At 41.2% G+C, this 22,733-nt stretch overlaps 1 protein-coding gene across 2 annotated transcripts in view; it reads left to right on the forward strand.

Moving 5' to 3' along the window:
- NBAS (NBAS subunit of NRZ tethering complex) overlaps nt 1–22,733 on the forward strand; it is a 655,156-nt gene that overhangs the window by 99,841 nt on the left and 532,582 nt on the right. For both annotated transcript variants that reach the window (XM_075861089.1, XM_075861091.1), the window contains exons 13-16: nt 2,731–2,794; nt 4,984–5,177; nt 14,964–15,221; nt 17,657–17,782. In XM_075861089.1, coding sequence (XP_075717204.1) covers nt 2,731–2,794; nt 4,984–5,177; nt 14,964–15,221; nt 17,657–17,782 — 642 coding nt within the window. The remainder of the gene's footprint in view (nt 1–2,730; nt 2,795–4,983; nt 5,178–14,963; nt 15,222–17,656; nt 17,783–22,733) is intronic.

Consider the following 22,733-nt stretch of genomic DNA (forward strand, 5'->3'; position numbering starts at 1 on the left):
CCCCCCCTGTAGACAGTGCTATACTTTCAAGTATTACGAAGAGGGACAATCGATGCGGCGCGCAGCGGCAAATTCGTTTTTTTTCTTTTAAGCCAAACCTCTAATCCCACCCAATCCCCACCCATACACACCTGGTTCAGCCCACACAGTATCGTGCTTCCATATTGCCCCCCTCACAGTATAATCCCCACATAGCTACCACCATACAATATAATGCCTCCATATAGTATAATGCCCACACAGATGCCCCCGTGCAGTATAATTCCCACACAGATGCCCTATACAATATAATGCCTCATACAGTATAATGCCCACACAGAAGCCCCCATGCAGTACAATGCCCAAACAAATTCCCCCATACAGGATAATGCCCCATAGCTGCCCCCATACAGAATAATACCCCCTTAGCTGCCCCCACAGTATAATACTCCCCATATTTGCCCCACACAGTATAATGCCTCCCATAGCTGCCCCCACACAGTATAATGCCTCCCATAGCTGCCCCCACACAGTATAATGCCTGACACAGTATAATGACCCCCTTAGCTGCTCCCACAGTATAATGCCCCACACAGTATAATGCCCCCATAGCTGCCCCACAGTATAATGCACACCATAGCTGCCCCCACACAGTATAATTCCCCCATAGCTGCCTCCATAATATAATGCCTCCCATAGCTGCCCCTACAGTATAATGCCATCCATAGCTGTCCCCACAGTATAATGCCCCCCCCCATAGCTGTCCCGAAAGTATAATGCTCCTTATATAGTAAAATGCTCCTATAGCTCCCGCCATATCAGCCCCCATCCTTACCCAGTATATTGCCCCATAGTTCCTAATAGACAATAATAACATAATTACTTACCTTTCCCCGTTCCCACGACGGGTGGAGGATCCTTCTCCTCCAGTCTGTCCTGTGTGACTTGGCGCAGACTGGCGCGATGACGTCACTACATTGCGCCTGCCGCTCCCGGCAGAGTGAATGCTGTAGCAGGCAGCCGTCAGCCCCTTGCTCCAGCATTCAGGAAGCGGGACCAGCGTGGTCAGTTCTGTGTGGCTACGGGGGGCCTGGTCGCAATTGTGAGCGTTGTGGCCCCTAGAGCTACGCCACTGGTTAGAGGAGTAGTCCAGGATTAGAAGATAGTGCCACACCTGTTTACAGGTCAAATCCATTGGAGCTGATCTGCAATACTAGACACGACCCATGGACTGGTGTGGCGCCGTTTTTGGAAGAAAGCGGCCATTTTTTATAATCCTGCACCACACTTTTAAAGTGGACGCTCTGTCCAATACCACTATAGTTTTTTTCTAGGTTTCTCTAAAATAAAGATCAATGGGGGAATTGCGTAAAAAAGTTGCAAATTTTGGTGCACGCTTGTTTTGTGCCAATATTTTATTGCTTTTTTGCCCAACGCTTTTTTTTTAAAATGAGGGCTTGGCTTATAGCTGGCATAAGTTTTACTTTCTGCCGCACTGACGGCAAGAGATGCGCCTAATATATTAAAAGGTGTGCGCCTTTTTAAATGAATTAGGCACATTTTACGCCAACGTTCTTGAGATTATGACTTCCGTATGAATCTCCAGGTTTAATAAATTCCCCCCAATGTGTTAAACCTCCTCCTCCCCCCTCTTTTGTCTTTCCTTTTTGTTTTTTTGGGCCCTGCTCACACGTTCAGTATGTGACCTGTATTTTGGTGTGGAAAAATAAAAAATTTAGTATGCTACTTATTCCCACAGAAAAACTGTCACATTAGCTCCATGCAGCTTAGCCCCATCAGATCCGCAGCACATCAAACTTCACATCTGCAGACCTTTTTCTCTATTTATTTTTTTGTGAAAAAAATAAATAACTTGCAGCAGTTTTGTCTGTGTCTGACAGAGTAAGGCCATGTTCACACCTGCGTTTGCTTTTCCATTGTTCTGCTCCGTCAGAGGAGCAGCAGAAGGGAATAACCGAAAGCATCGGCTTCCTTTGCACCACGGCCACCACCGGCGACCGACGGAACACATTGATTTTAATGGCTTCCGTCGGTTTTCCATCGAGGTGTCCATTGTTTTATCAGAAACGGTAGCGCAGCATGCTTTGTATATTGTTTCTTGTATTTCGGGCAGAATCTGCGACGGAGGCCCCTAATAGAGCCTCCAACGCAGATGTGAATTAGGCCTAAAGGGCACCAAATGTTTCAAAAGCAAAATTACAGAAGGGGCCTCAAACAATATAAAGAAATGATTCAAAGTATCTAAAAAAAAGAATAATGCACCACATAGAATGTGACAACTGTGTATACTGTTTTGCATTGGCCTGGCATTTGGGGCAATTTTTCCATCGGAGGGACTTGTTAGTGTCTTTGTGGTGTATTAAATGATTTTACTGGTCTTATTCAACGAAAAACACCAGTTCACACCTGTAAAATTTATTTTTACAGTTCAATATTTGCCCTCTTATTAGATTTTCTTTAGAAGTCAGTGGGACTCTTTGCAGTATAGGATTGTGGCTACTCGGCTCTGTGGTCAAAGACGTATTTACCTGGTTTAGTTCCGTATGTCATTTTCCCAGTTAACACGTTTCCAATAGTTTTTCAGTATTCTCCACTTTGACGGTCCTGATCACATCTCTTACAGATTGAGTGTTTTTCGCTGAAATGATCCACAACTAAACGTCCGCAGTGTTATAGTCCTCATTTGCCTGTCCTCCCCATTTAGCTCTTTTTGTTTTCTCCCCTTTTTAGCCAGCGTATGATGACATCAACCCTGATTGGAGAAGCTCAGTGGAGAAAAGGAAAAAGATGAAAGGTAAATTAGAATTGAAGTCCTTTGGCTTCTTGTAGAATAGAGTTCTTGCAACAGTATTGACCCCAGAGGAAATTGGATTCTTTGAAGGATGTGATCATTTTGTGATGTTTTTATATAGGCTTTTTCCATGCCTAAAGGACATACATGAGCAGAAATGTAACAATTTTCTCACAGCCTCGTTTCGACTAATTCTCAGCGTTCCTTTGACTTGCACCTGTCTGAAAATTCATAGGTAGAACTATGAGTAGGATAATGACACCATACAATATTTTACAGCAAGCCCATGAAGCCTTATATATACTTGGACTTACAGAAAAGCTGACCATATAAATTTGATTAATGGTGGCAGATTCTGCTGAAATTGGCATGATCCACCAATAATCAAATGCATATTTTGGCCCTCTCACAGCAGATGTCGGGGCCGCTTGGATTGGACACGTTGTATTTCCACGTTATCCATTTTAGTTCAGCCAGGAGACGTGTCCATCTCCCCATTGAGAAGGGAGTGTGCATGTTCATGAGGAGGCCTGACAATCAGCCGAATGCTCTCGGTTTATGGCTGAGTTAAGGCTCTTTAAAGGCACTTTTACACAGGCCAATGATCGGGCAAATGAGCGCTCATCGACTTATCTGCTTGTTTCTGCAGCAATAAATATTATCGTTGTTGGCAGCGCATCTCCCTGTATAAACGGTTCCAAAATGTTAGAAAAAGCAATCACACTCTGATGAAGGCGCTCCTGCACTTTCACGGAAGATTTAGCGGACTCCCCAGTTGTGGAAGAATCTCTCGGTTGGTAGGGTACATTATTAGCTTTATTTCATAAAAGAGACGTGTAACAAACAGCATAGTTTGATGAAGACCTTAGTCCTAGGTCGAAACGCGTAGCTTCCCGTCCCACTATAGAGACATATGCTGTTCGTTACACATGTCTTTTTTTTTTTTTAATGAAATAAACCTATTTATATATCCTACACACCGAGAGATTCTTCCACAACTGGGGATTTGGCTAAATCGTCCACGCAAGTGCAGGAGCACCTTCATCAGAGAGTGATAGTTTTTTCTAACATTTTGGAACCTATTCTCCACATTGGCTCCTGCTTACTTCTCAGCCACCGGTGTTCACTCTGAGGGCCAGTAGACTGCCTAAGTACGGAGCACAAATGCTCCACATGCTTAATCATCGAGTTGTGCCGACTACCTAGCACAACTCCAAAAGGTGAGTGTATTCCTCACATACACAACTGTGCCATCACTATCTATCACCTCTATGTACGGTATCACCCCAGAGAAGCGCTCCGTGTCTGTTTTCTTTTTCCCCCGTAGCCGCTTGTTAACGGGGAGATGAGCTGCTGACATGATGGAATTATATGGGGACAAACGATCGTAGTAACGAATGCTCGCCCCCATACATGACGAATCATTGCTCCTTGTGAAAGGAGCAAACGAGCGCCAATCAATGAGCTGCTCATTTTCACTGCCGTTTTTCATGTCCGAGATGCGCAGCGCTCGTGTGAATCAGGCCTTATGCTGATTATTAAATTAGGATGAACGACATTTTAAAAAAACTCCGTACTTCGTATACAGCACTTGTGCGTTTCATGGCCTGCTGCAGTTTTATCACACTACTGTATTCCCTATCTCTTATGGCGATTTTATTTATTTTTTTTTTTTTTCCTTGACTGTTTTGAGGATGGAGGATCAATTCTGGTATAGCAAGGTGACAACTCATGTGGCAACCATATTGCTTTCGTTGCTCATCTTTCCCAGAACCAGATATACTTCTAACACTATAGAATATATGAACATGCTCGCCACAAGAAGTTATAAGTCAGGCTTTTACCCTTTTTTTTTTTTATATTTTGCTTCCTCGTTTTTTTCTGTGGTACGTGAACTTTCTTAAATTAGAATCCCTAATAAGAGACGTTTGGAGGAAAAGGTCGGTATCGCCTGTAATACTTTGTACAGATAAAATGCTGCATTTGCAGATTCTGAAATCTCTCGGAAGTTATAGTAAAAAGCGGAGACTGGATATTAATTGGCCGTAGACCGGATCCTTACACACCGCAAGCTTATTTCATGTCACCCCTTGTTTTCTTTTGATGCTGCATACATTTGTTAACCTTTTTCATGACTTTGTATGACTGTCACTATTTCCCCTAATGCATTGATGTCCTCTGTCTGCATCCAGATAAAGAATCCTATTATCCACTGATTGATATAAATTGGTGGGCGGACAATGCTGTGATTTTGGCTCGCTGCTCTGGCTCTTTGACTGTGTCCTCTGTGAAAACATTAAAGAACTTGCTGGGGAAATCCTGCGAATGGTTTGAACCCTCCCCGCAGGTTACCGCAGCTCATGACGGAGGGTTCCTCAGCTTGGAGGTAAAATTTTAAAAGGATTATTTGTATTTTATAGATGTGATATTATTTTATCTTAGTATTGTTGATATTCTCGGGACTTTGGTATTGGTTATTTTTTTATTTTAATATATTTCCTACGGTCACTCTTTTTTAGTCGGCAGGAAAACCCAAGTTGTGGCACTTACAGCAACAGCTTCAATTATATCTTAGGCGGGCCATACAATTGTGATCGGTGTCGGCTGAATGATCGTTCAGCCGACAGTTATTCCGAACGATTCCCCCATACATCGGCACCCTCGGCCGAGAGTGCATGTGTTTTTAATAGGGAGAGAGCTGCTGCCAGACTCCTGTGGCGGTTACTTGTCTCCAAATTAACAAAATTTGAACATACCCGACCCTTCTTTCTCCTTACATTTGCAGTCGAGGGAGAGCCGGCACGCCGCCATACACATTAGATAGTTGGCCAATCCCGCTAAAATCGGTGTGCTCGGCTAACATACATCTATTGTTTATGGCCAGCTTAACACCGACTCTGCATTTGAAGGTCCTCTGCTGCCCATGTAAGTGCTGTGAAAACATTGGAGACTGGCAGTCTATGGGATGTAGTATGGCGGCTGTCACATCTGTCCACGTGACCGCTTCATAGACTTTCCCTGGCAGCGTCTGCTCCTGCACAGGCGCTGAGCGATAGGTGAACTCTTTCAGCTCATGGCAATTTTGATGCCTTTATCTGCAGACGCAGAGCATTTTTCTATAAAGTGGCCAACCCCACTATAAAGCTCAACATTTAATGATTATAAATCCTTGTTGATCCAGAATAAAAATAAAAAAATAGCACTGAGGCACCCAGAGACCCTGCAAGTCATATTACGGAGCCGGAGATACTCCATTTAAATCTCCATACTCCACCGTATTACAGAGATAGATTACTTTTTGTGAAAAAATTATTTCCGTAAACTCCTTAAGGGCAAATAAATCTCTGAATGAACATTGTTTATTGTATAAAGTTTTATTCCTGAATATACAATTTAAGTGTATAAACTTTATATCTATCTATCTATCTCTATCTATCTCTATCTATCTATCTATCTATCTATCTCTCTCATCAGTAATGTGTATCTGCATCAATTAAAATCTGTCACTTGGTCACCCAGAGGGCATTCCCCCTTCATTTGTTGGCTCTCCCTAGCAATTACAATGAGCATTCCAGGGAGGATCAGACCTTTGGGACCCCTACTGATTCTATGAATGAAGAGACTGCAGCACTGATCTTGCGATGTGTCCCCTTTAATGATTTCCTTGCACAGCAGAGCTTTCGGCCACCTGCTGTGCAAGGAACTGCAGCCAGCCTTATTCAGGTGACTGGGGCTGGCTGCAGTTGCCTGAATGCCCAGGTGGCCCGATTTGCTGTTGTGTCTGGAAAACTTAGAAGGGGAGACCATGCAAAATTAGTGCTGTAGTCTCTTCTTTCTCCGTATTAGTGGGGGTCCCAGAGATCTGGCCCCCACCCATCATAAAGTGATGGAATACCCTAACGATATTTCATACTTTATAAGATGAGAATATGATTACTTATTGCTGCAGATGTATATTAGATGTAAAAATGTTACGTGAAAATTGCGTATTTTGGGTCTTTTTTTTTTTCCCTCTACAATTCTCTGCTAGGGCTTAATCACACAGTGCAGTTTTGATGCAGTTTTTTTAATGCAGTTTTCGAAGCCAGGAGTAAAGGGAGAGGGATGTATATAGGAAAGATTGTTTTTTTTTTAAATTTTTTTTTTTTTTTTTAAATTCACTACTAGTGGATTAAAAAAACAGCGCAAGAATGGCATTTTGTATGAATGTATCCTAAAGCTGGCCATACACAGTAGATATGTCAGCCGAACCTGAATTTCATCATGACCGATCATTTTGTTAGTAGATAAGACGCTACTAGAGGAGTCTGGCAGTGGCTTTCTCCCTACTGAAAACACATGCACGCTCGGCTGAGCGTGCATGTGTGTAGGGAAGTTGGAAGGAATAGCTGTTGGTCGAACCGCGTCAAGTGTATGGCCAGCTTAAGTGTATATTCCTCTCTCCATGCTTGCCTATTGGGCGATCTCTTCCTGGTGTCATATAACAGCTGTACTTTAAGATAGTCAAGTGCTTCCCCCCTGCTGCTCCCCTTAATTCTGTCTCCCTGAACCACTGAATCAAAAAATGCAGCTGCATCCCCCTCCTCCCCGTCTGTATTACACTAGGCTTTTTTTTTTTCGATGGTTTCTGAACATTTAGCTTGCCTGCATTCAATAAAAGAAGAACTATAGACTGTGGAAGGTGAGGAAGATGCCACTTTCACCTAATAAGATATCACAAAGTTTCATTGATTCACATTTATTATTAATTTATGGCAAAAATAAATAATACATTTTATACAGTAGGTGTGGTGGAAGTGTAAGGAAATATAGCACATTGCCTAAAATAGAGGGGAGGGGGTTGTCAGTCTGAACACCGAGGATATTTTCATTTTAGTCTTCTCATTACTCAATGCCGGGCCATAAGAATAGACTTTTCTTGGTTGTTCCGTTGGGTAATCGCTAAAGTCATCACACATCAGAAATACATGGAGGGAGTGATGAGCAGGGGAGAAGGATTACACGGAGGAGGGGGAATCAAGTATTTAGCAGATCCTGCAGGGAAATTGCACATAATACCTGTAAGCTTCTCTGTGAGTTGCACTCTAACCCCAAAGCGCTGCTCGAGGAAATAGAAAGTAAATTGTTTTAGCAGTCAGTCATTTTAATAACCTAATAACGCTGCTCGCAGTCTACTTTACCAGGCTTAAACTTATTACAATTATTGTGCCTCTATTTGGAAGAATCTTTCATTTATTTTTCTAATACTGGATTGTACCCATGGGGAAAACTCCTGAACAATGGAAAGTATTCCGCGTACATGGCTTAGCCTAACTTTTTACTGCACGTCTTCTGATGAGACTTTCTACCGTTACCATACGGACCATTTGTAATTCTGCTGAGAAGAATAGGGACTGACATATTCCACATTGTAACCACATTATTAGGCCGGATTCACACGAGCGGGTGCGTTTTGCGCGCGCAAAAGATCCATAACCGCTCCGTGTGTCAGCAGCGTATGATGCGTGGCTGGGTGATTTTCGCGCAGCCGCCATCATTATGACACTCTGTATGTTTGTAAACAGAAAAGCATGTGGTGCTTTTCTGTTTTCATTCATAGTTTTGACTACTGTAGCGCGCATCACGCGCGGCACACGGAAGTGTGAACTTGACTTCAATGGGTGCGTGATGCGCGAAAAACGGGCAAATATAGGACGTCGTGAGTTTTACGCAGCGGACATACGCTGCGTGAAAATAACGGACAGTCTGAACGGCCCCATTGACTAACATAGGTCCGTGCGATCACGCGCGTTACCCGCCAATCTTACAGCGCCAGCCACGCAGGACCAGCATTCACTAAAGTGCCTGAGGAAGGTCAAGGTTTTGACCGAAACGTCGCACTGTCACTGGCTACAAATAAATAAATTATTTACTTGGATAAATAATTCCATATTGGTGTGCATAGTACTTAGTTTCTCTACTGGATCGGGTTGGGCCCCTACTCATGCACCCACACCATTACCTAGTGCTATCCGAACTTTGTAACGAAGTACTTCAGGAGTAATTCCTCTGACCTATTACATTGTATGGGCATACAGTGGCATACATCGACCATATTGTGCCGCTTTGAGATTAACAAACTGATTCTACACAAATCAAATTGAGTCTGAATTTCCCAAAAGTTTGATTCGTTGAAATGTTTGGGGTACGCAGCGCAGGAATCGGCAAAATGGTGGCCGCCTGCGAGCGCTGACCGCCATTTCACAGATGAGAGGGAAAAGAGGAGATAAATAAGAACCCCACATACGGACAACCTCCCCCTGTCTTCCGTAGCAATGCGTTCCTGCTGGCCTCCTGCGATGATGTCGTTTTGTCAGCTAGGTAGGCTGGTAGGAATTCGTCATTACAGAAGACCAGGGGAGGTGAGTATGGTGTTTTTTTATTTTAGACGTGGAATCACAAGTGCCCCGATTGTCCGGTATGACTCTCTGATGTCTTCTATGACTGTATGCAACGGGAATACAGTCCTAGACATCAAATAGTCAGACAGGGCAATCGGGAACTTTCGGGAAATTTGCTCATCTTTAGTTCCATTGTAAAAAAAAAAAGTTAACTAGTCTAATCGCCGATTGATCTCTGCCTTGATCGGTGCCCTGGTCTAGACTTCTATTGATGTGATGTCGTCTGGCATTAAAGACTTTACAGGACTGCACCTGACAACGACAGAAAAAAAAATCCAACGCAGCTGATCGATTTCTGCACAGATATCCGTCTTTGATCAGTATCTTTCACGCTTATTCATGTCACTAAGAGTCCCTGACAGTCAGCAAGAAATGGTCTAAACAGTCCTTTCGGCCTTCCAAAATCTCTATTGCCTAACAGTATGCAGTAATCTCCCTCTAGTGGTGACTGCAGGCAGTCAGAATGTTATACAGGGGATGTGGAGCTCTGTATCAGTAAAACAGAGAAATAAAATCGCAACGAGTTAGATTTAAAAATAAATATAGAATGAAGGGAATCCACTTTAAGCATGAACATGTAATTTCTAATTCCATCAAGATGACGTCAGCATCCCCATATGCCTGCCCCGACATTTTGGTGGGGATCCTCTTCAAGTCCCAGCATGCCCCACTTTCTGCAGCAGCTCGAGAAGCACAGCACTTTCCATCATCATGTATCATGTTTTATAAAGCCTATCTTCAGTGATAACTATGTAATTGGCCTCCTTCCTTTTATCGAATGGACGAATTACAATCTATGAAAGTCCCGGCGATGTACAGAGCAAAACAGAAAGCCGTCATGCTGTCATGTTCCACGCCGTGCTCTTAATCACAGGCCATTGATAAACCCCAGCGGTGGGTCTGTCATTAAGCGCACAGTGGGGGCCATGTCATCCTTTTCTTGTGCGTTGTGCATGTTATTTTGTCTTCAGGACCAGCATTGATCTTAATATATTAAGTAAAGATTTTTTTGTTGTCCAATAGCTCTCCCTATAACCCCCTGGTATTGTCCTAAAGTAATAATGTGTATTAATCTGGCTGCTTGTCAGACCCCCAGTTGGATATGGCCGGTTTTCTTAGCTTGATTTGTGGTTATTATTGATTATGGCTACAAGATACCGTGTCATTGTTTTTATATTTACTTTATAGTAGCCACATTGAGTCTATGAACCTACAGTCCTTTGTTACAATAACATTGATTTTAGTATTGAAAGCTCACTGTATATAATATATACTATTACATCGCCTGATATGGGCTGTGAAGACAGTTCGTTGATTGGCACTCGTTGGCTCATTTCACAAGGAGCAATGATTGGTTATGTCTGGGGACGAGCGAGCGCTCGGTTCTCCGATCGCTCGTCCCCATACACGACAACGATAATTGTTAATTCTGCATAAACTAGCAGATCAGTCGATGAATGAGCATTTACCCGTTCATTGGCTGATCGCTGCCCTGTTTACACAGGATAATGATCGGGAGCGAATGTTTATATGAATGCTCGTTTGCCCGATTATTGACCCATGTAATAGGGCCTTGAGACTTTATTAGATATTTTACATGTTTACAAGGACACCTGTTCACACTGAGTTTTTTGCAGGCAGCAAATTCTGACTTGAAAAATCAGCTCAGTTTTTTGTTTTTTTTTAAGTGGTTTTGCCCCAAAAGCGTGTTTGACGCGTTTTTTGGCGCAATTTTCTTAAGGCTTTTTCTTCCTATTTCTTCAAAAGACCAAATGAAATTCTGCACGCGTTTTTTGCCGAAAACAGCGGGAAAAAAAAACGTCTATTTCCGTCTCCCATTGATTTCAATGGGGTTTTTGAGGCAGAAAACGTCTCAAGATAGGGCATGTCGCTTTTTATCACGAGCCTTTTTTTTTTTTGCTCGCGGTAAAAAAACGCCTCCACCTTTTGCCGTGGTTTTTGCAGCGGTTTCTGTAGCAAAAAAACTCTGTGTGAACAGGGCCTTAGGATAAGTGTGTTAGTCTAGTAATCCTAAAATTGACTATCTTTAGTATTTGTCAACTGGTATAGTGTAAGATAGTACTATATATCTGGAGGCCCTCATGAGCCTAATGTGCGCCCCCCAGGGGAAGGTAGATTCAGATATGCACTACTCCCTTTCCTTAGATAATTATCATGCATACGAACAAAGTGCTCTGCCCAGCCATAGAGAGCTCCTCTAACCAATGCAAATTTGGGACATCTGTCAAGACCTGCCGTTCTGGCGATGCTCTGACCCAGTCGTTTAGCCATCACAATTTGGCTCTGGTCAAAGTCTCTCAAGTCTTTACACTTATTCATTTTTTCTGCTTGCACGAACTGACTGTTTACTTTCTGCCTGATACAGCCCACGCTTGACAGGTGCCATTGTAATGAGAGGTTAGGGCTAAACATACCTGGTCTGTCCTGGTCTGTCATCTTTGACCTGCATCTGTTCCAAACCATAGAACAAATGTTCTACAAGTTGGAACCGATGGTTTAAAAATGCTCTGTCCCCAGTTTCACACTTACCTATCTCCTACCTAATGTAATAGGCGCTGTGTTATAGATAACTACTGTGTTGTTTTTGTTTTTTTTAAAAACGTTTATTAGTGACAAAGTTGTGATCATTTTAACATTTATGCAAATTTTTTGTAAAAGCCCAACTGGGCGTTTTTTTTTTTCTACTTTAATCATGTGGGCGTTGTAAAGAAAAGTGTATGACGCTGACCAATCGCCGTTATACACTTCCCAATCTACGTCATACACTTTAGTCACAGCACAGCGTGATCACGCTTGATCACGCTGTGACTTCTTCCCGCATGTCCTTCACCGGAGCATTGGGAGATTGACCAGACATCGCCTCCAGCCAGGAGGTGGCTTGAGACTATGTTCTGGTCATTCTCTCATCGCTCCGGTGAAGGAACTGTGGGAATAAGTGATGGCACAGTGTGATCAACGCCCACTTGGTTAAAGTAAGAAAACATCCAGTTGGGCTTTTACAAAAAATTACCATAAATGTTAAAATGATCATAACTTTGTCACTAAAAAAGTTTTTAAAAAACAAAACAAAAACCCAGTTATCTACAACACCACAACTATTAGATAAGGTAGGAGATAGGGAAGTATGAAACTGGTGACCGAGCCTCTTTTAAGTCTTAAGGAGAGATGGGGTTGTTGCCTCTATGACTTAAAACATGAAAAAGTAAAACATGAGAACACCATTAAATAAATTTTTGGAAAATATTATATTAAAAGCAATATGATAAAAATAAAATTCATGACACCTTCCCTTTAAGGCTGGCAATAAATGAATGGATACATTACTGGTACGGAAGGGCAGAAAGCCATATGGTGGTGTTGATGGAGTAGAAGCTTTCTCTATTACTAGTGATCTCTCCAGGAACATTTACTTAAATTTTTATACATTTTATATTCTTCTACTTTATATCAGGAGATGACTTTACTTTAAGGTCTCTTTTAATGATGTCTTTGAGTTATACAGTTTTATAATTGTAGAAGTGAGTGAAATGGTACATCTGTTTTGTTACATGTCTCGTGTTTCTAGGGCCGGTCGAGTTTGAGGAATAATTGTAGTGCTCGCAGCAGACTTTTTCTCGTGAATCGGAAATGAGGGATTAGACACATGATCTTTTGTGAAGCAGCGGGAAAGCTGTCACTTGCTCACTGAGCGATGTAGTTGCTTGGCGGTGACTAAGACGTAGCTCTTTGCCTGGACAAGTACAGAAAAAAGTCAGATTGAATACTTTTGGCAAAAATTGTAGCCCGAGAATTTAACTGTCAAAAGCGAGTGTTGATATACTTACATGTTGCCTTAACCTGGGCATAAAGATGGGTCTCCTGCTGGTTCTTTCCTGTTGTCCCTTCAAGACTGCAATTTTTGGGGATAAAAAAATGAATCCCACTCTGCGGACTGATGGACAAGTTTCCGATCAGGCGTCATTAATACTCGCCACCTTCTGCAGAATAGTGAAGGCAGTCTCCCGTCTTTTTAGTTACGAGGTGCTCTGAATGCTAAGCAGCAACAGCACTCCAAAAAGTTGGGAGTCTGAAGTACTATCTTATGAACATCTCTAATGGGAACTTTTTTTATTTTTATTTTTTTAACCCCATACTTTTGCCATTGGGAAACTCATGAAAATGTTTCCACTGCTGCGGAGCCCATATTCCTAACTCAAAGTAAAAAAAAAAAGAAGCTTGTCGTAGGGGCGGGTAAAGATTTCCTGCATTGTTCTCCTTTTATACTGACTGTGACATGTCATGATAGTACTATTTTACTAAAATATGCTGATGACATGACGCTGACTGGTCTGATCTCGGACGGTGATGCAAAATCTTATCGGTCTTCGATTCAACAGTTGGAACAATGGTCTTTGGAGAATAATTTGGTTCTTAATGTGTATAAGACAAAGGAGATGATCATCGATTTCAGGAAAGGGGGGCAAAAAACCTTTGTGTATTCGCATGGGCAGGAATTGAGTTGAGGCGGTAAAGGAATTTAAGCTTCTGGGGTTAACGGTCTCGCACGATCTGACATGTTCTGTAACATTATATTCCACAGTGAAGGCCCAACAGCGTATTTATTTTTTAAGATTTTTTTAAATAAATCGTTTCAGAGTTGAGGTTTTACAAAAGTTTTAGCAGCCAACCATTGAGAATGTTTTGACTTATGGCATCACAGTTTGGTGTGGCAACAGTAAAAAAAAAATAAAAAAATTATGGTATAGGGTGGCTAAAACTGCGGGAACAATTATTGGCTGTAAAGTTTGGCAATTGTCGGATATCTATGAGGAGTGGTGTGCGAATAGAGCGACAAAACGCTTGTCGTGTTAATCCTCGTTCACATTTGCATTAGAGGCTCCGTTAGGGGCCTCCGTTACAGATTCGGTTGAGAATACTGGAAACAATAGCGCAGCATGCTGCGTGACACCCTGACAGAACCAATTAAGGTCAATGGGATCTGTTGGCCGCTGGCGGTGTCCATCGTGCAGCGGCACCCTCGCTTTAGGGTTTTTATTGTTCTACTCCTCTGACGGAGCAGAACAACGAAAAGCCGAACGCAGGTGTGAACTAAGCACAAATGAGTTGGTTTAGGGAGGGTTTTTCTCCTACGACCGTACGTTTTCTAAATAAGCAAACCTGATTGTATGACGTGCTGGCTTATTGTGTTTTCTTTCCGATGTGTTCCGATCGTTTGTGCTTTTACGTTTTCCAATTTGTGTGTATATATCATTGATTTTTTTATTCTGCGATTGTCATAGTTGGCAATAAAGTTTTATATTCTATTCTATTGTACCATTGTATAATCTGGACAAGAGTTTTTGACTGCTTTGCACGCCGCCATGAGCAGGCTGAGATCAGTAAGCATTCCCTGAAAGAGTCCGGTCTTGCTGCCAATGTCTTCTGAGGAACTCCTTAGCATGTTCCAAGAAGCACCGTCCTAGAGCAGCGGTAATCAGTTAAAATCAATTTATTCCATTGGTTTCATTGGACACTTTTGTTGAATGATTTTTTGCATGTTAATTTATGTCTGTATTATATTCTTTTCAATCTAATTTTACTGTTCACAAAATAAGATTTTTTTAATTCTATTAATATGTTCAAATTCTTTTTGACAAATAAGCCAAAAACCTATACAGCATCTATCTCTTCACTCATGTAGTCACTTTTGTATATATTATTTATTTTTTTAGTGTGAAGTAAAACTTGCTGCTAAAAGATCCCGATTGGAGAGCAGATCTGGTGAGGAGGAATATGGAGATCAAGACTCTGATTTTGATGATGAGATGTCAGCCAAAGACCGATATTTGTCTTACATAAAGCAAGGACTTTACTTTGCGACAGAGATGGAACGCTTTGCCCCTCCTCGCAAACGTCCTCGAACCATTACAAAAACTTACAGGCTTGTGAGCTTGAGGTCTACAACACCAGAGGAACTTTACCAGAGAAAGGTATGTTGGGTTCTAACTTATTACAATTCTGTAAGTTTGAGTTTAGATTTCTATTGCTATCGTTACAAAAAAAGAATACAATAATGTGAAAGGGTCTATTCACATGTTCACAGTGTATGTCGGAACTAAATCTCGGGAGGATTTCCCAAAGTATATCTCCAACGTGAGCCTCTGACGTATACCACTATATAGGCATACAGTGGCCTATATCACCCATAAGCTTCCATTGTAAAAACCGTATACTGCAATGTTTACATTTATCACTAGATGACTTTGTATGAAATGGCACAGTTGACTAGGCTATTCCATACAGTTAAGAAAAAAACCGTATTATAGGCTGACACATGGCAAAAGGAGGGATAAGTGGGGTCCTAAGAATACGTTCGGCAGGATGAATAAACCCTAACTTTAGCACTTCACAAAATATTACGTTAACCTTCACTTGTCATTGGGCAATATATGGTCTTTTTGTAATATTGTGATAGACCTTTGTGCTTCATGAGTTATCATATAGTTATTGTATTCCTTCTTGACAAAATATAATGGGTTTCCATTATGGTGGGCCTCCATTTTTCATTTGATATCATGATGGGTCTCCATGCTTCACCATCTATTATAATGGGTCTCCAATTTCTTAAAGAGGACCTGTCACTAGGTCATATAAGTTTTTTTGTTTTTTTTTCTTTATCAACAAGTTTTATTAGAATTTGAAAAATGTACAATACATTGCAATGAAGAATCAAAACTGTACAATACAAAATCGGAAAATACAACAAGAAATAAGATAGGAGGCAAACCTCCCAGACATCAAAATAATAAAAGCAAATTAAGGAGATCATATCCATGGCCGCAATGCTAGGGAGACAAGTCCCAAGAAGCTTTGTACCCACGGTATATAGGTCATATAAGTTTAACTGGTTTACCGACGTGAATAGCGTGGTTTCCCTGATTTTAGATCTGTCACCCCGACGGTTCCAGAGATATGGCTTACTGTTGTGTTGGCTCCCTCTAAGCTAATTTGCTATAGTTAGCCAACAGAGCATGAACTACCCTCAAGCTGCCTTTTACTGATTGGTCAGCATCAGAGACAGGGAAGCTAGCTCCACCTCGTTGACTAACTACAGCAAATTAGCATATAGGGAGCCAACACAACAGTGGGCCAAATCTCTGTAATTGGAGGGTCCAGGGAAAAAAGAAAAATCGTGCTGAAATCACGGAGACTGCGCTATTCAGGTCAGTTAACCAGTTCAACTTATGTAATCTAGTGACAGATCCTCTTTAAGATACTATGACTGTCCTTTCTTTATGAGCCATTATGATTGATCTGCATGTTATATGAGATAGTATAATAGGTCTATCTCATTTCATGAGGTGATATGATTGGTCTACATGTTTCAAGAGAAATAATGATGGGTTCAGTTTTTGTCAATCATGCGATATTATGACGGGTCTCCATTTTTCATGGGATGTTAGGATAGTTTTATGTTTTTATTGAGGTTTTATAATAGATTTAATAGATTTAATTTCACTTTATATGTGATTTTTAATTTTACAAATTTGGCTCCATTGACATCTACGTTGGAGGCTCCGTCACAGATCCTGTCCAAAATACCAGAGAAAATAGCAGCATGCTGCGCTACTTTTTCTGGTAAAACGGAAGTGACCACGGCATCTAAGTCATTAGAAAGAGGAACTCTCTCACCTTTTATCTGGAGATAGAGCACAAAAAACAGCGCCCTATGGTGTAATAGTGAAGAGTAACAACCGGTGTTGGGTTGCGCAAAATACAGGCACAACTCTGATAGGACACATGTAGTAGGTATCCATTTGTAGCGACTTCCCAGTCGGTGACTGAAAAGGACAACACGGTATGGCAATGGATAATATTTGAAAAAAATGGAAGTTCAATAGCTGATCATCAGAGAAGGATTTCAGATTTTGATAGTAATGCCGGACAGGCATCTTCAGCAAACCAAATCCTACAAAAAATAATCCAAGTATTTAAAAATGAAAAAAAAATATCTATGCCACTTATGACATCATTGCCATTGTCTTTTTTTTTTTTAGTTTTTTGTTTTTTTTTCCGTTTTTGAAATGCTTGCTGTTGTATGATTAGGTAGGATGAAGACGCCTCTCAGGCATTAAAATGCGTTTCCATTAAAATCTGAAATCCTAAATGTACCCGGGCTCTGTTGACCAGTCGCGCTATTGAGCTTCCATCTTTCCAATATTATTCAATAGGTGCCGTCAGACGCTGCTGATGTCCATCTTGTCACCGATAGGGTGCTTTAATTTTTTTGTTGCTTTGCTTTTATGACGGAGCAGAACAACGGAAAACCCTATCACTGATGTGAACAAAGTCAAGAATTCTTAAAGACAAAATAGATATTGTAGAAACATTAGTAAAACATTGACCTATGTTCTTCTCAATGCAGATTGAAAATGAAGAGTACGGAGAAGCTTTATCCTTGGCGCACGCGTACGCGCTGGACACTGACCTGGTTTATCAGAGACAGTGGAGGAAATCGACTGTCAACGTTGCAACAATTCAGGACTACTTGGTACGTTCATTTCATGCAGAATTACCAGTATGGAATTTTATTGCTGCGCCATTTCTAAAAGACTTGATATAAATGAAGAAACACCACGATTAATAATTTAGATGCCGATGTGCAGATGTTATGGCGTCAGGAATTCTTTTAAGGAGACATTTAAAAATCTGTGACGACATTTAAGAAATGTTATCAATGTTTTCTATTCAACACATTTATTATTGCAATGATTACATAATATTAAGCTGGCCATACACGTTCGATAAAATTGTCCATACTCAACGATTCCGGCAGGATCGGCCGACTAACTAAGGTGTATGGGGGTCTGCTGATTCGATGTCCGTGGTAAGAAAGGTCAAGCGGGTAAGTTATTCACCTCCTCCAGAAAAAACCATCCCCATTTCTGATAATTGTAGTAAATGACTGTTAAAGCTCCTCTGATTGTTTCCATGCAGCAGGTTCCGCAGTGTCGTCAGGATCACTATTGTGCAGGACGTAGTAACATGGAGCTGACCTGTTATCAGCGGCTGATGGGTGTTCATCAGAAGATTTTAGGACATAGAACTCCTATGTTTGCTTAGGCCCCATGCACACGACCGTAAAAAAACCTCAGTTTTTGCGGACCGCAATTGCGGCCCGCAAAAACGGAGCCATTCACTTTCATTGAACACTGACACCTTTCCGTAGCACTACGGAAGGGTGTCCGTGCCGTGGAAATGTTCCGGGAATTATGGAACATGTCCGTTCTTTTGCATTTTGCGGGCCGTGCTCCCATGCTTTGTATGGGAGCACGGCCCGAAAATGCGGCTGTCAGTCGCGGGCCTTGATTGCGGGCACAGTCGTGTGCATGGGGCCTTATGGTAGTGATTCTACTGGAAAAATATTCCGCCATTTTGTAAATGCATCTATGTTGTAAACCGCTTTCGTTTTTTTATTGTTGAGTGATCCACAATTTGTAAATTAAGAGATAACGTTTAATATTGGTGCAGTATTTTCCTTGCAAACACAGAATCTAATCATTATTCTGCACTGAAGTGCGTTCAGATTACAACAGCTTCAAATTTATTTAAAAGGTAACCGTTTTAAAAAAAAAACAAAAACCCATTTTTATCCTTCTGCCTGACTTCACGTGTGAGCTGCGCCTCGAATATTACACCTATGACCATAGTGTCGTTTGGAAGCTAAGATTCTGGGCTTTAAAATGATACCATGATCTAAGTTCTATTCCTTATATTCTTGTCATTGGCAGTAAATGGGTTAATTTTAGTTACAAAATGAGTTAGAATCTCGCCAAAAATCTTGACTTTTTATTTAGCATTTCTATAAAGATCTATTGCACAGGTTTATCACATTATTGATTTCCCTTTTCATTACTATCACAAATAGAGGTAATTATGATAATTACCGGAGGAGCTTGTTACATATTCCTTTATATCTTGATTGTTTTGATGATCTGTTTTGTACAGAAAATAGACTGTTGTAAAAAAAAAAAAAAAAAAAAAAACCTCATTATTTTGTTCCTCCTTTTGTATGTTCCTTATTGTTGAGATTTTAGCAACTTCCAGGCAATTTTTTTTTTTTTCTCCACAGGTTTGACCTTGTGCAACATTAATTTCAACAAATGTATTCATTTTTCTTTTATGATTATATTTCTTCCTATTTATTACAGCCTAATGATGATTGGAGCATAATTAGCTTATACAGATCAGGACGAAATAATAGTTGTACAAATTCCCTGCATACAGAATAGATTAGTGTTAAGTATTAACCCCTACAACATTTTAGAACAGTGTAGGCTGATGTACACTACCGTTCAAAAGTTTAGGGTCACTTAGAAATTTCCTTATTTTTGCAAGAAAAGCAGTTTTTTTCAATGAAGATAACATAAATTAATCAGAAATACACTCTATACATTGTTAATGTGCTAAATGACTATTCTAGCTGCAAACGTCTGGTTTTTAATGCAATATCTACATAGGTGTATAGAGGCCCATTTCCAGCAACCATCACTCCAGTGTTCTAATGGTACATTGTGTTTGCTAACTGTGTTAGAAGGCTAATGGATGATTAGAAAACACTTGAAAACCCTTGTGCAATTATGTTAGCACCGCTGTAAACAGTTTTGCTGTTTAGAGGAGCTATAAAACTGACCTTCCTTTGAGCTAGTTGAGAATCTGGAGCATTACATTTGTGGGTTCGATTAAACTCTCAAAATGGCTAGAAAAAGAGAGCTTTCATGTGAAACTCGACAGTCTATTCTTGTTCTTAGAAATGAAGGCTAGAAACTGAAATTGCCAAGAAACTGAAGATTTCATACAACGGTGTGTACTACTCCCTTCAGAGGACAGCACACACAGGCCCTAACCAGAGTAGAAAGAGAAGTGGGAGGCCCCGCTGCACAACTGAGCAACAAGACAAGTACATTAGAGTCTCTAGTTTGAGAAATAGATGCCTCACAGGTCCTCAACTGGCAGCTTCATTAAATAGTACCCGCAAAACGCCAGTGTCAACGTCTACAGTGAAGAGGCGACTCTGGGATGCTGGCCTTCAGGGCAGAGTGGCAAAGAAAAAGCCATATCTGAGACTGGCTAATAAAAGGAAAAGATTAATATGGGTAAAAGCACACAGACATTGGACAGAGGAAGATTGGAAAAAAGTGTTATGGACAGACGAATCGAAGTTTGAGGTGTTTGGATCACACAGAAGAACATTTGTGAGACGCAGAACAACTGAAAAGATGCTGGAAGTGTGCCTGACGCCATCTGTCAAGCATGGTGGAGGTAGTGTGATGGTCTGGGGTTGCTTTCGTGCTGGTAAAGTGGGAGATTTGTACAAGGTAAAAGGGATTTTGAATAAGGAAGGCTATCACTCCATTTTGCAACGCCATGCCATATCCTGTGGACAGCACTTGATTGGAGCCAATTTCATCCTACAACAGGACAATGACCCAAAGCACACCTCCAAATTATGTAAGAACTATTTAGGGAAGAAGCAGGCAGCTGGTATTCTATCTGTAATGGAGTGGCCAGCGCAGTCACCAGATCTCAACCCCATAGAGCTGTTGTGGGAGCAGCTTGACCGTATGGTACGCAAGAAGTGCCCATCAAGCCAATCCAACTTGTGGGAGGGCCTTCTGGAAGCATGGGGTGAAATTTCTCCCGATTACCTCAGCAAATTAACAGCTAGAATGCCAAAGGTCTGCAATGCTGTAATTGCTGCAAATGGAGCATTCTTTGACGAAAGCAAAGTTTGAAGGAGAAAATTATTATTTGAAATAAAAATCATTATTTCTAACCTTGTCAATGTCTTGATTATATTTTCTAGTCATTTTGCAACTCATTTGATAAATATAAGTGTGAGTTTTCATGGAAAACACAAAATTGTCTGGGTGACGCCACACTTTTGAACGGTAGTGTATGTATGTACAATGTAATATTCATAGTTCACACCTTTTCATGTTCTTCCTCAGGTACTGTAGATAGGACACCATTTATTTTTTTTAGACCATTAACATAGCCATTGATCCAGAAGTAACTTTTCTTGGCATCTAGCGGTAGATGGTTCTGTGCGGAGTCTGACTCTAGTTATTCAACTTTTCCCATAATTTTTATTGGAATGTGTGCAACTCTGCTGCCACAGTTTCACTTAAATTCCATTGGATTCTGTAAAATACGTTTATTCTTGCTATAGTCCACGCTAAGCAAATATTGGAGCCGATGCTATGGAACCATTATCGTTTCCTCTCGTTTGTGGCGCTAGGATTGTTCTATATTAATGTGGTGTTTACGGTTTAAAAAGAAAATCTGAAATCGAATAGATGCCTTTTCCATGGTCCTCCCTTCTCAAGAATTGTCAGATAAAACGGACTGCTTGACCTTGAAAGCTCTGCTGTGTTGACTGGGCTTTGACACAACAGTGATCTAACCCTATCCCTTAAGCTTTGTTCACATCTTCATCCGAGGCTTTGTTAGGAGCCTCCATTGCATTCTGTCAAATTTAAGGACCTAGCACATCATGCAGCCCTATTCTTTCCATCTAAATCCCTATGGAGTCCATTGCAAGTCAATCGGTTCTATCGGGCGCCGTTGGTATCTGTCGCACAACAGATCCAGCAGAGCGCTTTGACTTTAGTTATAAATGTGGCTTCCTATTTTTAAAACTGTCCAGTAGGAGGCCAATGATTGTCAGTAGGACGTTTGCTTGACCTCGGAACTCCTGCTGAGCTGGTAGGGCTCCTGACACACTCTTCTCTTAGGCTCTGCTCACATCTAGGTTGGGAACTTCTGTGCCTTTTTCCGTCAGTGCGTGCAGCACTATTCTTCTCGTCAAAATGACAGACACCACAAGGGAGCCCGACAGCTTAAGGCTCTGTTGGTTATTCTTGCCGTCAACCCTGACGGAAATCATTGTAAGTTCATGTGGTCTGTCAGGATTTGTTGTGATGCTGTGAATAATTTGTCATTTCTCACGGCCCTGTGTGCAATAATTGTCATGATGGCAATGTGACCAGTGCCTATGAGAAAGATCACTCAAATTGCTCCCAATATGACTTGGGTTGTTAATCTCTTTTGAGCGGTAATGATCCCTTCTGATCGACAAAAGCTTATGTTGCAAGACCCTTCTATGGCCATTATTACCTATTAGGGGAAAAATTAGGCATCGGTGGCCATCTTATACTTCCGGATGCAGTGCTGCTTCCTTATTGTATATCTGGCCATTTCAGGAAAGTCTGCTGGTTCTTCGATGACCTGACCTTTAACAAACCGTTGGGTTTGAACGATGCATCAAAATATCGATACTATTTCAAACGGTTCAATACCGTGAGTTCATTTATTTTTAAACTAAGCTGTGCAGCTGGAAAGCATAGTTTTGTAATACATGAATTTAGAGACTAGCATGATGTGATGTGGCCGGCACTGCACTAATGAGTGGCGGCACCAGCCCTGAAGACCGCGAACAC

This window comes from Rhinoderma darwinii, chromosome 4 (assembly GCF_050947455.1).
Source record: "Rhinoderma darwinii isolate aRhiDar2 chromosome 4, aRhiDar2.hap1, whole genome shotgun sequence".
Lineage (NCBI taxonomy): Eukaryota > Metazoa > Chordata > Amphibia > Anura > Rhinodermatidae > Rhinoderma > Rhinoderma darwinii.